Source organism: Drosophila willistoni, chromosome 3R, assembly GCF_018902025.1.
Source record: "Drosophila willistoni isolate 14030-0811.24 chromosome 3R, UCI_dwil_1.1, whole genome shotgun sequence".
In the NCBI taxonomy this organism is placed as follows: domain Eukaryota; kingdom Metazoa; phylum Arthropoda; class Insecta; order Diptera; family Drosophilidae; genus Drosophila; species Drosophila willistoni.
The window spans coordinates 4,807,019-4,819,698 of record NC_061086.1 but is presented as its reverse complement, the minus strand read 5'-3'; the positions used below and the strand labels follow the sequence as shown (position 1 = coordinate 4,819,698).

At 37.6% G+C, this 12,680-nt stretch overlaps 2 protein-coding genes across 5 annotated transcripts; both read left to right on the top strand.

Moving 5' to 3' along the window:
- The first annotated feature begins 269 nt into the window (after positions 1–269).
- On the top strand, positions 270–5,155 carry LOC6651620 (peroxidase). Of its 3 annotated transcripts, none has more exons than XM_023180816.1 (11): positions 270–534; positions 1,394–1,502; positions 2,510–2,837; positions 2,894–3,065; positions 3,159–3,340; positions 3,397–3,974; positions 4,032–4,176; positions 4,238–4,405; positions 4,468–4,585; positions 4,642–4,804; positions 5,021–5,155. In XM_023180816.1, exons 1-11 carry the CDS (start codon positions 450–452, stop codon positions 5,052–5,054), a joined length of 2,082 nt encoding a protein of 693 aa, XP_023036584.1. In that variant the 5' UTR covers positions 270–449; the 3' UTR covers positions 5,055–5,155. The 3 variants fall into 3 exon arrangements, with proteins under 3 accessions (XP_023036584.1, XP_023036583.1, XP_023036582.1); XM_023180815.1 differs by having other exon boundaries at positions 4,029–4,176; XM_023180814.1 differs by having other exon boundaries at positions 4,020–4,176.
- Positions 5,156–6,860: 1,705 nt separating this feature from the next.
- Positions 6,861–10,308, top strand: LOC6651619 (epidermal growth factor receptor kinase substrate 8). 2 transcript variants are annotated; one of them, XM_002072859.4, is made up of 6 exons: positions 6,861–6,928; positions 7,693–8,074; positions 8,133–9,059; positions 9,114–9,492; positions 9,561–9,901; positions 9,970–10,308. In XM_002072859.4, the coding sequence occupies exons 2-6, from the start codon at positions 7,694–7,696 to the stop codon at positions 10,063–10,065; spliced, it is 2,124 nt and encodes a 707-aa protein (XP_002072895.1). In that variant the 5' UTR covers positions 6,861–6,928; position 7,693; the 3' UTR covers positions 10,066–10,308. The 2 variants fall into 2 exon arrangements, with proteins under 2 accessions (XP_002072895.1, XP_023035912.1); XM_023180144.2 differs by having other exon boundaries at positions 6,861–6,932.
- Positions 10,309–12,680: the final 2,372 nt, after the last annotated feature.

Genomic DNA, 12,680 nt, shown 5'->3' with positions numbered 1-12,680 from the left:
TGATGAATTTTTCTAACCTATTTGTGTCCTATTGTTAGCGTGGAGTCGCACTTATATAATGTGTTTGTTTTGTTTTTTGTTAAACGTGACACATGCGAGAATACGAGTGTAAATGTAAATGAATACGCATTCGGATTCACACTCCAATCCGATGATGATGCTATTGTTATTGTGTTTATGATAATGACTGCTCAGCTTCGGGCTTTCGGACTTGATGGCCCGATTTCGTTGAGATTTGCATGTTCTGGCTCTGGCTCAGTTGTTTGTGAGTTGTTGTGAGCCGCTCATCTGTTTTCAGTTGATCGGAGAAGCAACCAAGCGTCGATTTGGGAGGGGAATCACTTCCTTATCAGTCGTACACTACGTGACTGAGTTCTTTCTTTGGGTGCCTGACTTTTGTTTGTTTCCTCAGAGGAATCATTCATTTTCGTGGAACAAAGAACTGTCAAATGTGGAATATTATATGTATTGGCCTGCTGGCTGGCCTAATCCCCCAGCCAAGCTTCAGCACCACTCCATTCGAGTTTCCAGAAGGTAAGTATATATACATAGAACGTATTGTAGAGTGTCCAAAATGTATTACTAGTCCATTTGATTGTGATTAAGTAGTTCAATTAGTATATTGTAAAGTTCAAGTGCACGAGGCCAATTAAATATTACCTAAAGGAAACCTTTGATAGAGACGACAAACGTGTCATCAGCCATTTATTTGTTTACGGATTCGAATTTAATTAAGAAAATACCCCAAGCTTTCGATTGTTTTTAAGACTCTTGAACAATTTTTATTATTTTTGCTATTATTATCAATGTTGCAATCTAAATTCCGATTTGTAATTTCGCTGAAATTTCAAATAAAGGTATTTGTTGGTATAGACAGAAGCTTTCTATATTTAATGCATTCTATTGAAAAGTTAAATTATTTATCGAGTTAAGTTATTAAGTCTTATTTGCATCGCCAAATCATTTTCATTAGTTTCATTTTGTAAAATTTACTATAGATCATCAAGAAAGTTCACAAAATAGTTAATTTCTCACTCAAGTCTTTTCTGTTTTTTTTTGTCACAATTAATTTTAAATTGAAATGATTAAATAAACGATCATTTATTCAACTAGATAAAAGACTTTTATAAACTCTTGCTTAAGTGAATTGTTGACAGTCATTCATTAGTGGAATATTCCGAGGCATACAAATTAGCTACGGCTGTTGTCCGATTCATACGGTAGACTTAGCCACAGTCACAGTAAGGTGGATTATATATTAAGTATAAAGAAAATTTTAAACTATTTCAAACTTAAAATTTCACTTTTTATTAATAAAACTTCTAAAGTTTAAAAGGATTTCATAAGATTTTCTTATAAATTATAAAATTTGAATTTTGATATATTTTCCTAGCCAGCCATGTTTTTAGTCCCAATGTTAAGAGAATCTTAGACGGTCTTTCATTGAATCAATGGCAAGGATTTGTAAATTCTGGACTAGATTCTATCAACAGACAAAAAAGGTATGTATGATTAAATAGATAAATAGATAGATAGATTAAATAATAATTTATAACGTTCAGATTCGATATTGTATTCAGATGTAGAACTGTAAATGTTGTCTTCACAGCGTGTCGCCGTTTTTAATACAAGTGTATTTGGCTTTCAAGCTGGCCAAATATTTATATCGGTTTTGCTTAAATATTACATAATATAATCCTCCCCCTCTTTGTTCATAGTTTTTTGATCTAAACCAAAAACAACAATCCTGCCAATCGGTCAGATAAGAGTTATAGTTGTCTAATATGAATAGAATTCCGCACAGATAGTAATATTATAAATTTAACTTTTAACTTTAAGACAAACAAAAGTCGAGAAAACCCTTACTTTGGCTGCACCGAAGTTTATAATGCGTGTCAAACAAATTGCTTTGAATAAGTTTTGGTTTTTGTGTTTTGTATCGACGAGTCGATATAGACTCGACGTTTTACGCTGATCAAGAATATATAAATACAGTTTTTGAAGTCGAAGATGTCTTCTTTTCTGAGCTAGGAATATCTGACTTAACTGATTATACCCTCTACTTTTAAATATTCTAAATTTAATTTTAAAAAATTTGGGGATTGGGTCAATGATTCATTTTATTTCTGACTTGAAGCCCAAATACAATTTCGTGTCTTCATAATTACTGTCAACCAAAAATGGACACCATTCCTGATGTTGTCATTTCATAAGAACGATAAGTTTGTTGAAACCAAGTTGTTTTCCATATATGACTTTGAAGTATGTAATTGCATTCGTTCTTTTATTGCTTTTGTGAATAAAACGTGTTGTTTGTACTTTTTTTTGGTTTTTTTTTGGATCCATTTACAAGGAAGTCGTACATTCTTACGAGTTTCTGACAAATATGCAATTATGATATTAACAAAAACTTGAAAGTAATTATTTGAGCTCTCATTATGAGTGCGATCCCACACGTCTGTTAAGCCACATTTTGAAAAGTCACTACACATTTTGTTGATTGTTTTAGACTGGAGGAAAATCTGGTAAACTCTGCAATCACGGTCCAAAACGGCAGCGTCTCCCATGCCCAATTGTTGGACACACTACCTAATAAGAAATCCAATGAGGACAGCGATGTGGCTCTGAAAATTCTCAAATCCAGCCTTTTCGTATATAACTCCCAGTGTGCTCCAAATGCAATAAGTGGCGAAGAGTGTCGTCGGTATTTGGAAACGAAGCCATTGCCGCCAGGAAGCCTCAAGGGGCAGTGTGAGAACTTGTTGCAGAGCCGTCGTGACGGTCATTACGCTTTTCGAAGATTGCTCGATCGTCACTACAAGAATGGATTCCATAAGGTGAGAGATGGGAAGAAATAATTCAGTTGCTAAATTTTAACAGAACTACTCTTTAGATGTATGATGACGACGACTTGCCTGGAGCTTGGCCCATTAGTATGGCATTGTATGAACATGTGCCTGGAAGTGTCCCGCCGGAAGATCAAAACGAAAGCCCCAACCTTTGCCTTGTTCAATGGGCACAATTCATTGAGCATGACCTCAGCAAACCAGTCTCACAATCAATGAGTAAGTTTTGCGTTGTGTAAGCCAAACAAAAAGTCATTTCTACTCCATCCGACAATGAGGTGTTTAAATTATACAATTACTTATCTTACACAGCCATCGGATCACCAATAGAGTGTTGTAATAGTGACCAAAATAAGCTACAGCCCAGATACCATCATCCCGTATGTGCGCCAATTTTATCCAAACAAATTGGGAAATTTGGTAGGCCAAATTGTCTTAACTATGTGAGAAGTGCCTTGGCAGTGGATAATTGTAATTTCGGAGCCGCCGAGCAGGTGAGTGTGATAAGTGAATCTCATCAAATGATAATATTCCTCTTTTTAAATTTCAGCTTAATCAAGCCACTGGATATTTGGATCTGTCCCAGTTATATGGCTTTACCATAGCGGCGGAAAGAAAAATGCGTTCCTTCAAATATGGCTTACTAAAGGCCAGATCGAATGGCTCCCATCTTAATGATTTGCTGCCAATGACCGCAGATATCGATAACGATGGACAGAAACATACCTTTTGCACCTGGACTGATAGCGGCAATTCAACATGCTTTGCTGCAGGCGATTCACGTGTCAATAGCAATCCATACTCAATTCTCATATACACGGTCTTTATGAGGAATCATAATCGAATTGCTGCAGAGCTGCGTGCCCGAAATAATGGCTGGAGTGACGAACAGCTCTTCCAAACGGCCAAGGCCATCAATGTGGATATTTATCGACGTGTTGTTATGGATGAGTGGTTGCCAGAAGTTCTGGGTGAGCGTCTTGCCAACGCAGTGAGGGCGGCCCCGCCATTATCCACTCGACAACGGCCACCTGAAGTGTCCAATGAGTTTGCTGTGGCTGCCATTCGTTTCTATTACTCAATGCTCCCCAACGCAGTGCTCAATGTAGCTACTGAAAATGATAATGAGTAGGTTTTTCCCCGGAATCATTAGCTTATCATAATGGCATTTAGTTTTCCCAGTAGTGTTCAGCCACAAACGAATCTATTCGTACTTGAGGATGAAATTTATAAGCCCCAATTGCAATACACTGCCCAAAAACTCGATGAAATACTGCAAAGCCTTCTCAATCAAAGAGCGATGAAAATGGATGCCTCGTATGTGGGTTCTGTAAGTTACTGTGAAAATATTTCCCTCAGGTCGATTCTATAGCTTATACTGTCCATTACAGATTACTTGGCCTGAGAATTCAAAGCCTGGACATGCCGATACGTTGGCTTTTGATATTCAAAGAGGAAGAGATCATGGTCTGCAGCCATATTACAAGTATCTGGAAGTTTGCAGCAATCTAACTCAAGTTACAAGTTGGAATGATTTGGCAGCAGTTATTCCCAAAAACGTACGAGTTGAACAAAAGACCTAACGATGCATTTTTGAATTCCATTTATCTTTTAATTTTAGGTTTTAGTTAAACTGCAAAATGTCTATCAGAGCTGGAGTGATGTGGATCTTATTGTGGGCGGCATTGCTGAGCACACTGTTGAAGGAACGATTGGACCTACCTTTAGTTGCATTCTATGTAAGATAAAAAAGGGCTTTCCCAAGATCATGAAAATAATTCCATGCTTTCTTTAGCTGAACAATTTGCCAAAATACATCAACGCCATCAGCTAGACAGAACCACATTGTACTCCTCACTTCTGGACTCTTATCGCCATATAGATGGCACGAAACTCTTGTGCTTAAATTCGGAACTTAAGTCTGTGCCAAAGAACATCTTCAAGTTACCAACGAAAGGGTAAGTTGATAAACGGAACGAGAAACGGAAGTCACGCGTCTCTGGTTTCTTTCGACATTTACTCACCTGTCCCCGTCCTCGTCAAGTGACAGCGTCATGACAAAGTGTACAATTTGATTTACTTTTAAGATTATCTTAAGCATTTCTTCGATAAGCAAACAGCAATTACAAAAGAGAACTAATAATTGTTTGCTTTTCTTTGTTATTTTATTTCAGAAATCGCCTTGTTGGTTGTGACGGTGTCGTATAATTATTTTACCAAGCGCCTTCTGATATGTGAAGAACACAATTAATGTTTTTAGATTAAGTTCCAAATACCAAAAAATAAATTCGAGAATTTTAACAATATAACTCTCAAATAAACCAGAGGGCCGGGGCTAACTTTGACCGCGTCACGAAAAGTCACAGTTCGTGACTTTGGCATTTGTATGGGAGCTATATGATATAGTGGTCCGATCCGGCTGAATCCGAGATATACAACTCCTGCAGTATACACGAGCCTACATGCAAAATTTCAAGCTCTAACGGTCTAGGAGGAGTTTGCGTTGATCCAGACGGACGGACAGAGAATATATATACTTTATATATATTCTATGAGTTGCACACTTCTGACCAAAATTAATATATCCTTTTTGCAAGGGTATAAAAACAAAGGAACTGGGGGATATTTGAGTTTGTAAATAAACGACTCTCTTCGACAGTTTTCAACTACCTTTGAGAAAGTGCAGTTAATGTTTATAAATAGTTTGTATCCTTACACTTTTTCAATGACAGACTTCTATCTACCAAATTTGTAGTCACTCCACTGGAAGACTCATTAACCAATATTTAATATATAGATGTTGTTTGAGTATATACTAACATGTTGCCTTTAATTCCCAAATATTTCCCAAATTTGCTATATTCATCCACCGATGTAGTTCCTTAAAAAAGAGGCTTTCTTATATATTATTTCAATCATAATTTACTATATTCCTTCATTTGTTAAGGCTTTTATGACAGCCTAAAGATAATATACATATAATTAATTTGAAAACTGTCAAACAGCAAACAAAAAAAGCATATGATTAAATTTTAAACAAAGTAAAAAAAGTTTTCGTTGACAACAATTTTATTTGCAAATTTATGCAAATGTGGCAAAGTTTTTATTAAAATCACGCTTCGATTATTTGTTTTAAAATATTTCCTAACTATTATAGTTATCTGTTATGTCCAAACAAATAAAAGGACAGTTTTGTTTTCTGATTTTTCTGGAATTTATGTTTATCAGTAAGATAACCAAAGATAGCCAAAGTTTATCAGAAAACATAAATTACTAAAAAAAAATAAACTTAGTGATTCCCTTTTAAAAACCCTTCTTTTAGTTGAATTTTTGTAAAATTCCATGGTAGATGCATTTCTATCAATATTTTGCCAAGAAATTGTCCGATTTTATACAATTCTCTCTACCCCATATTGGGCATTATAAATCCATTATAAAAGAAATAAAATTTTTATGGCTAATAAAATCAGAAATTTGTTTATAATTTATGTCTATATTTGTGTCTGGTCAGTAAGTCCTACAAAATGAATCCTATGTCTGTTGGACTTTCAACGTTATCCTTGACTTTGTCCTGTTGCTGAGCCTCTGAACCAATCACCTCGAATAGACAGTTAATGCTGGGGTCTGTTCCTGGCAAAAGAATAAATTGAAGCTAATTTCGCCTCTGTTATTACTGCATTATGTACATCGAGATACGGAATATATACAAATATATGTACAAATGTATGTAATACTATGTATGTATATACCGTATATCAATTCAAAGCGAACTGATAAGATTGCCAATGCTGCCGATACAATACGAAAACAATGCGAGATAAAACAAACTTTTGCTTTTGGACTATTTGCGACCAGATAACATTCAACTGAAACAATTTGAGGCAATCAATTAATAGAGGGCCAGGGAAAGGGACACCATAGAGCGGTGGGTGGTGGGTGGTGGGCAATGGGTTGCGCCAGCTGATATCGCTCCACCATTCGGCTCTGTCATTGCCAGTTATAGTTTGAATTCGATTCGCGTCAGGTCGACCGTGTGATTGCATCGCAAGATCAGAGTACGGAATCGAGTATAGGAAGAAGAAGTAGGTAATGGTAACTTGATTACTCATCACCCAACTAACACCCCAACAGTTTGCCATGTATTACCTCGTAAATTAAGATTCAAGTGATAAAAACTAGAGTTATTCTTTCGTGTTTTTAGTTGGTATCAGCTAAATAATTGCATGTGATGTCATTTGTCAGATTGATTTCTTAATAATGCTTTATACAATATTTCTATTTTTTTGTTTGTTTGGGCATATAACATTAATTGGACTATAATCATTGGCTAAAAATATAATGATTTTCAAATTTCTTGGGTCTTTATGTAATAGTGCGCGGCCTGTTCAATGAAAGATTGCTTCATGGGCCAAGAATTTCCTGGCCAAGTGTGATAACTGACAAACATATAAAAGGCAAAAGCAGTGCTTAATTTTCCTTATCTAATCTAGCCCAGGGTAGCTACTATACAACTTTAACCACATACATACATCTCACAGGTGGAATGATTCCATATAAATATATATATACCTATATATGCAGATATGTATTCCTTTTACATGAGTGTGAATGACTTTTTACCACATACAAATATTTTCTAATAGCTTGGGGGAATTGCTTTGATTTTACATTTCATTAATTTACTTTGAGCTCATGAGACCGGACAATGGTTAAACCAGGCCTCAGAACTTTAAAACATTTCCGAAATGTTTCGGTAATGCTTAGGTAAAATTTTAGCCCCATCATAGGATGATTCGTTGTCTTTTTGCAAATTCCTTATCACTAATAAAAATGTGCTTTTTTATAGCATGCCACGAAACGGCTATGAGAATGGAGTTGTCTCCAATGGAGGCTATGATGAAGTCAAGCCAACTTATGCCCTGGAACACTTGGCCACGTTTAAGCTGAAAAATGAGTCCGAGGCCAGACAGCCCAAGGAGAAGATGAAATTGTTGATAGAGCTTGACAAGACTGGTGGAATTTGGCCACACAAAATGTACATGAGCTTCAATGGCCAATGGCTGGTCATGCTCGACGCCGACATGAAGGAGATTGAGAATTTTCCCGGCAGTCTAGTGACAGAGCCAACAGCTTTTATAAGTGAAGATGCAAATGAGACTTATAACAATATTCTTATATTCTCCGTTCCTGGCATTTCCTTGGGCAATACTGAAATGCACATTTTTCAGGTAAGACCTTGACCTCAATTTATTCCTTCAATTGCATTCTAAGTTCATTGTGTTGTAGGTTGCCGATGTTAGTTCAGTACATTTGGTTGAAGATTTGAGGCAACTAAGCACAGGAGTACCTGTCACAACGGATCGTAACAAGACACCCATTCATTTGCCAAAACCCGATCGATCCAACAATCAACAGGCCAAGGATCAATATGGAATCGCGGCAGCTGCAGCGGGAATCGCTGCTGAGAAAAATGCCCAGGATCGTGAGCAAACTGATCGCGATGTTCAGGTGCTCAATCATTGTTTCGAGGATGTCGAACGTTTTATAGCCCGTCTGCATTATGCTGCAGCAGCTCTCAACGAGTTGGAGTCCAGGAAGGAGCAGCATAATCCGCATGGCGAAGGACTACTAGTGCTTCGTTCGCGTCCTCCAATCGAGAGCGAATTCCACGACATATTTGCCAAAATCAAACTAGCCCTAAACTACTCGGTGAAGCTGCAAAATCATTTCACTAAGAGCTCCGATCCTGTGCACAATATCTTTGTGTCGTTGCAGAGCATTGTCAATGTCTGCAATGATGTCTACGAAGGCGCCCAGTTGCCGGAAAGTGTAGTCAATCCCTTGCTGCGCCGAGAGACTGTTGCGTTCCTTAATGGCACCCTCGACTCGAATGAGAAACAATTGTGGCAAAGCTTGGGCCCCAACTGGACCGTACCCAAGGATCAATTCAAAGACCACAAGGGCTCGTATCATCCCATTTTCTATGATGATTGGTCTCCAGACTGGATTGTCGATGAGGAGGTACAGTATCTGGCTCCAGCATTGAAGAAATCGCCAACTCCCATTACCACTCCGGTGCCCCCAAGCCCAGGTGGCAATCGCACCTGGCTTGCTCGTTTACAGAGTCGCAATGTAAAGATTGCCGAGGTGATTTTCAACAAATCTGGATCCAATGAGAAGGAACTTAATGTAACAAAAGGCGAATACTTGGAGGTAATTTAATTAGATTAGATACTGAGTTTAAATCTAAACAAACATCCTTGACAGGTCATTGACGATTCCCGAAACTGGTGGAAGGCTCGGAATTCGTATGGCAACATCGGTTATGTACCAAATACTGTACTAACACCTTACAACTTTGAGATCGGGGCCCGCGACACTGACTCATTGGCCTCAGTGTCGTTCAAGGATAATGCCGAGTCGCCGGAAGCAAATCCTGCTGCCTATCGCAACACAATGGCTCTATATGCTCCCGCGGATCGTGAATCCCAGCAACCGATATCGGCTGTCAAAAACGTACCCAGATCCTATTCCATGCCCGCTGGCGTACCCATACCCCCTCCAATGCCACCACCAGGCGACAGTCAGCCGCCCACTCCAAGTGGCACACTTAAACGTAATATGGCTGCTAATGGTGCCCTGGCAGGTAATTCATGATCACTTTTAACTACTTTCCTCGAGCTATTAATCACTTGAACACCATCTCCTTGGCAGCTATGCGAGCCCGCAACGACTGCGATGCCGACGATGAAGCCTACTATCTGCAGGACCATGTCAATGATGAGCTACGCGGCATGCTGCAACAGCGTCAACAACGCAAGGACCTCGAAATTTTGAAGACACCCGAAATATTCATCACCCAGAATTCCAAGCCCCGTGAGGTGGAAGAATGGCTGCGAGGCAAGGGGTTCTCGGATAACATCATCAAGCGCCTCCACACGCTAAGTGGCGAGGAAATCTTTGCCCTTAGTCCCCATACAATTGAAAGCTATTTCGGTCAACGCGAGAGTCGTCGTCTCATTTCACAAATTGTGCTGCAAAAGAACTTTTGCGAGGTGAGTGCAGCATGTGAAACTCGTTTTGGCATAGATCTAACTATTCACACATTTATTTCCCATTGCAGTACAAGACAATTCGCTCGTCGGAGCTGTCGGCCAAATTGGCTAGAGCTCGACTAAAGGCTGACCAGGCAAACGGTGATCCCAATGAGGTTTTCTAATCTTTTGACTGTCTATCTGTCGAAAGTGGTCTTTTTCGTTTCCGTGTAAGTTCTGGTTGTAATTATGCCATAAGCTGTTCCCGTTGCTCTGACACCCATTCATGTCTTTGCATAGACAATCGTTGAATCGTGTTTGCCCCCCTCCATTTATTTATTTATACTTACTTTGAAAGCCATATGTTATTTCTTTTTGTGCAATGTACATACAAACAAAATAAAATCAAAACAAAAAAAACCCATAAACTCTCATATCTCGAATACTCATTATGTGAGTTTCCTTGTATTTAATAAGCAGAAATCATTTATTATAATACTTGTAATACCTTGTAGATAACGGGTTAAGTGATTAGAGACTGGTCTAATTCAATTCAACTAACACTCGCTCAGTCTCACCAAGAGGCTTGTCGACTAAACTCCTAAACGATCTATCTCAATGTTTTATTGTAGAATTTATATTTGGAATTTATTGTCGATCGCTGAATGACTCTAATTTTTTGTTTTCAGCACACACAAAAGGCTCAATAGCATACATACATATAGATACATATAAATTTTGAAATACTTACATACTTATATTTAGTCATAAGTAATCATACAGTAATGGCCATAAGTATTTGGACTTACAATTTGTTTGCCTTGGAGTGATATGAAAGCTTTGATACCGTAATTAAAAATAAAGATCATACTATTAGCACGTTGGGGGAGGATGAAATCACATTTAGATTATAAATTAAAACGTATCTAGTATCCAATATCTATTATCGTAGTATCCAAAATATCTGGGTAGTGTGTTCTAAATTCGAAAATCAAATTTTTTGTTTCCAAAAAATGTTCCAAAAACATTGTTTCTCATAGTCTCAGCCTATGACAAAACCTTTTTTCTTAAAGGCAAAAATATCGAACTATCTATCCTTAAGCAAATTATAGATCAGACAAGACCAAAGAAAAGAAATTGATCTCAAAACTTAGAAACCAAAAATCTATTATTTTCAATTCGGCAGAGCAAATTGAATGCAACCCTTTTTCTTAATTATGATCATTCTTATATATACATTTTTTATATCATTATTTACCATCAAAAAGCAGAGTATCAGAAAGAGGTATAAAAGTGAGAAATATATTTAAGAATAAATACTTTTTGCTTTTCATATAAAACTTGTATATGAATGATTGAATGTACAATACATTTTGTAGACTGTGATCGGCATTTTGGACAGCATTTCGAGTTTGTCCAGTCCAGGCAGGGGACATAACTCTGTTTGAACAATTTTGCTTTTATTTCAATTTTTGTCAATTAGAATGGGTTAATTTTTGCAATTAAATACGCGTTTATTGCCAAAATGCGTTAACCTGGTCAACGAACAAAACGTTTAATTTAATCAGTGAAAAAACAAGTCAGCTGGGAATAAGTATAACCAATGTAGCTAGCATATTAAATCTGTAGGCTTGAGCTACATTTCAAAGTATGAATTTTGTTCTCAGTTTTGCAAGTATTGAAAAAATAACAACAATTGTAATGAAAGTGAAATTCATAGACTATGGTCGACTATAAGTCTGTGAAATCAATAAATGTTTAATTAATGAAAACAATTAACCATAACAGCGGTCACGCAGACGCATACAGATATTTTGTAACATTTTCGAAAGAAAAACTTTCTAGGTCACAGCTGGCATTTTGTCACATTCCCCACCCCTTCACATACATGTACACATATACATTTGTCACTAAAGGCAGGGAGTTGAAAAAGATCAGAGGTTGCATGAATGCCCAGTAGCAAGTACCTAAATATGTATGTATCGTTGTACACACATGGCAAAGAGACATACTCACAGATACATTGTATACTGTGTCTCTATATATGATGTGTCTGCGAGTATCTATCCACTTAACAATAACATAAAAGCAATAGCGTTAAGCACATATTGGCAAACATTAGATATGCGAATCCTATCCAAAAACGACAAATGTCTAACATAAATTACATAAAGCATAAAAAAACCTGCGAGTGAGCATTTTCAATAGCGCGCGGTTTGCGCACTGCCACAAGCATATAAATTAGAGCAAAAAAAAAGAGCTAAAACCAAAAAAACTAAGCAAACTTCTTTGATTTAAACACTAACTCAAAAAGTAACTCTGTTGCAGCTCTGCGACTGCGACTGCGACTGCCTTCGCCTTCGCCTACGTCACTCCAGTGCGCTCCAGCTCCAGCTCTCAACCTCAACTGGCTCAGACCGCTGGTTTTTGCTTTTTTTTGCTGCTGCTGTTGCTGCTGCTGTTGATGCGGATTCGTTATAAAAGACCAAAATACCGCGGCAGCCCAGTTAGTTCGCCTTGGGCTTTTCACAGATAACTTAGCAGCCAATCCGACAGTTAGTCCAGATCCAGTCCATTCAGTGGACTTGTGGGCAGGCTTTCGATTTTGTGATCTAGTGCCACTAACTAATTAAGCTGTGAATTTCGTTTTCAAACGCGTTAAAAAAAACCAACATAAATTCATATAATTTGCTCACCTTAGCGTGGAATTTGCGATTGCGCATTCAAAACAAGTGAATTGAAAAATTTTGTGTTTGAACAATAAAAAGTGAAAGACATATACATACATTATTCTCCTGAA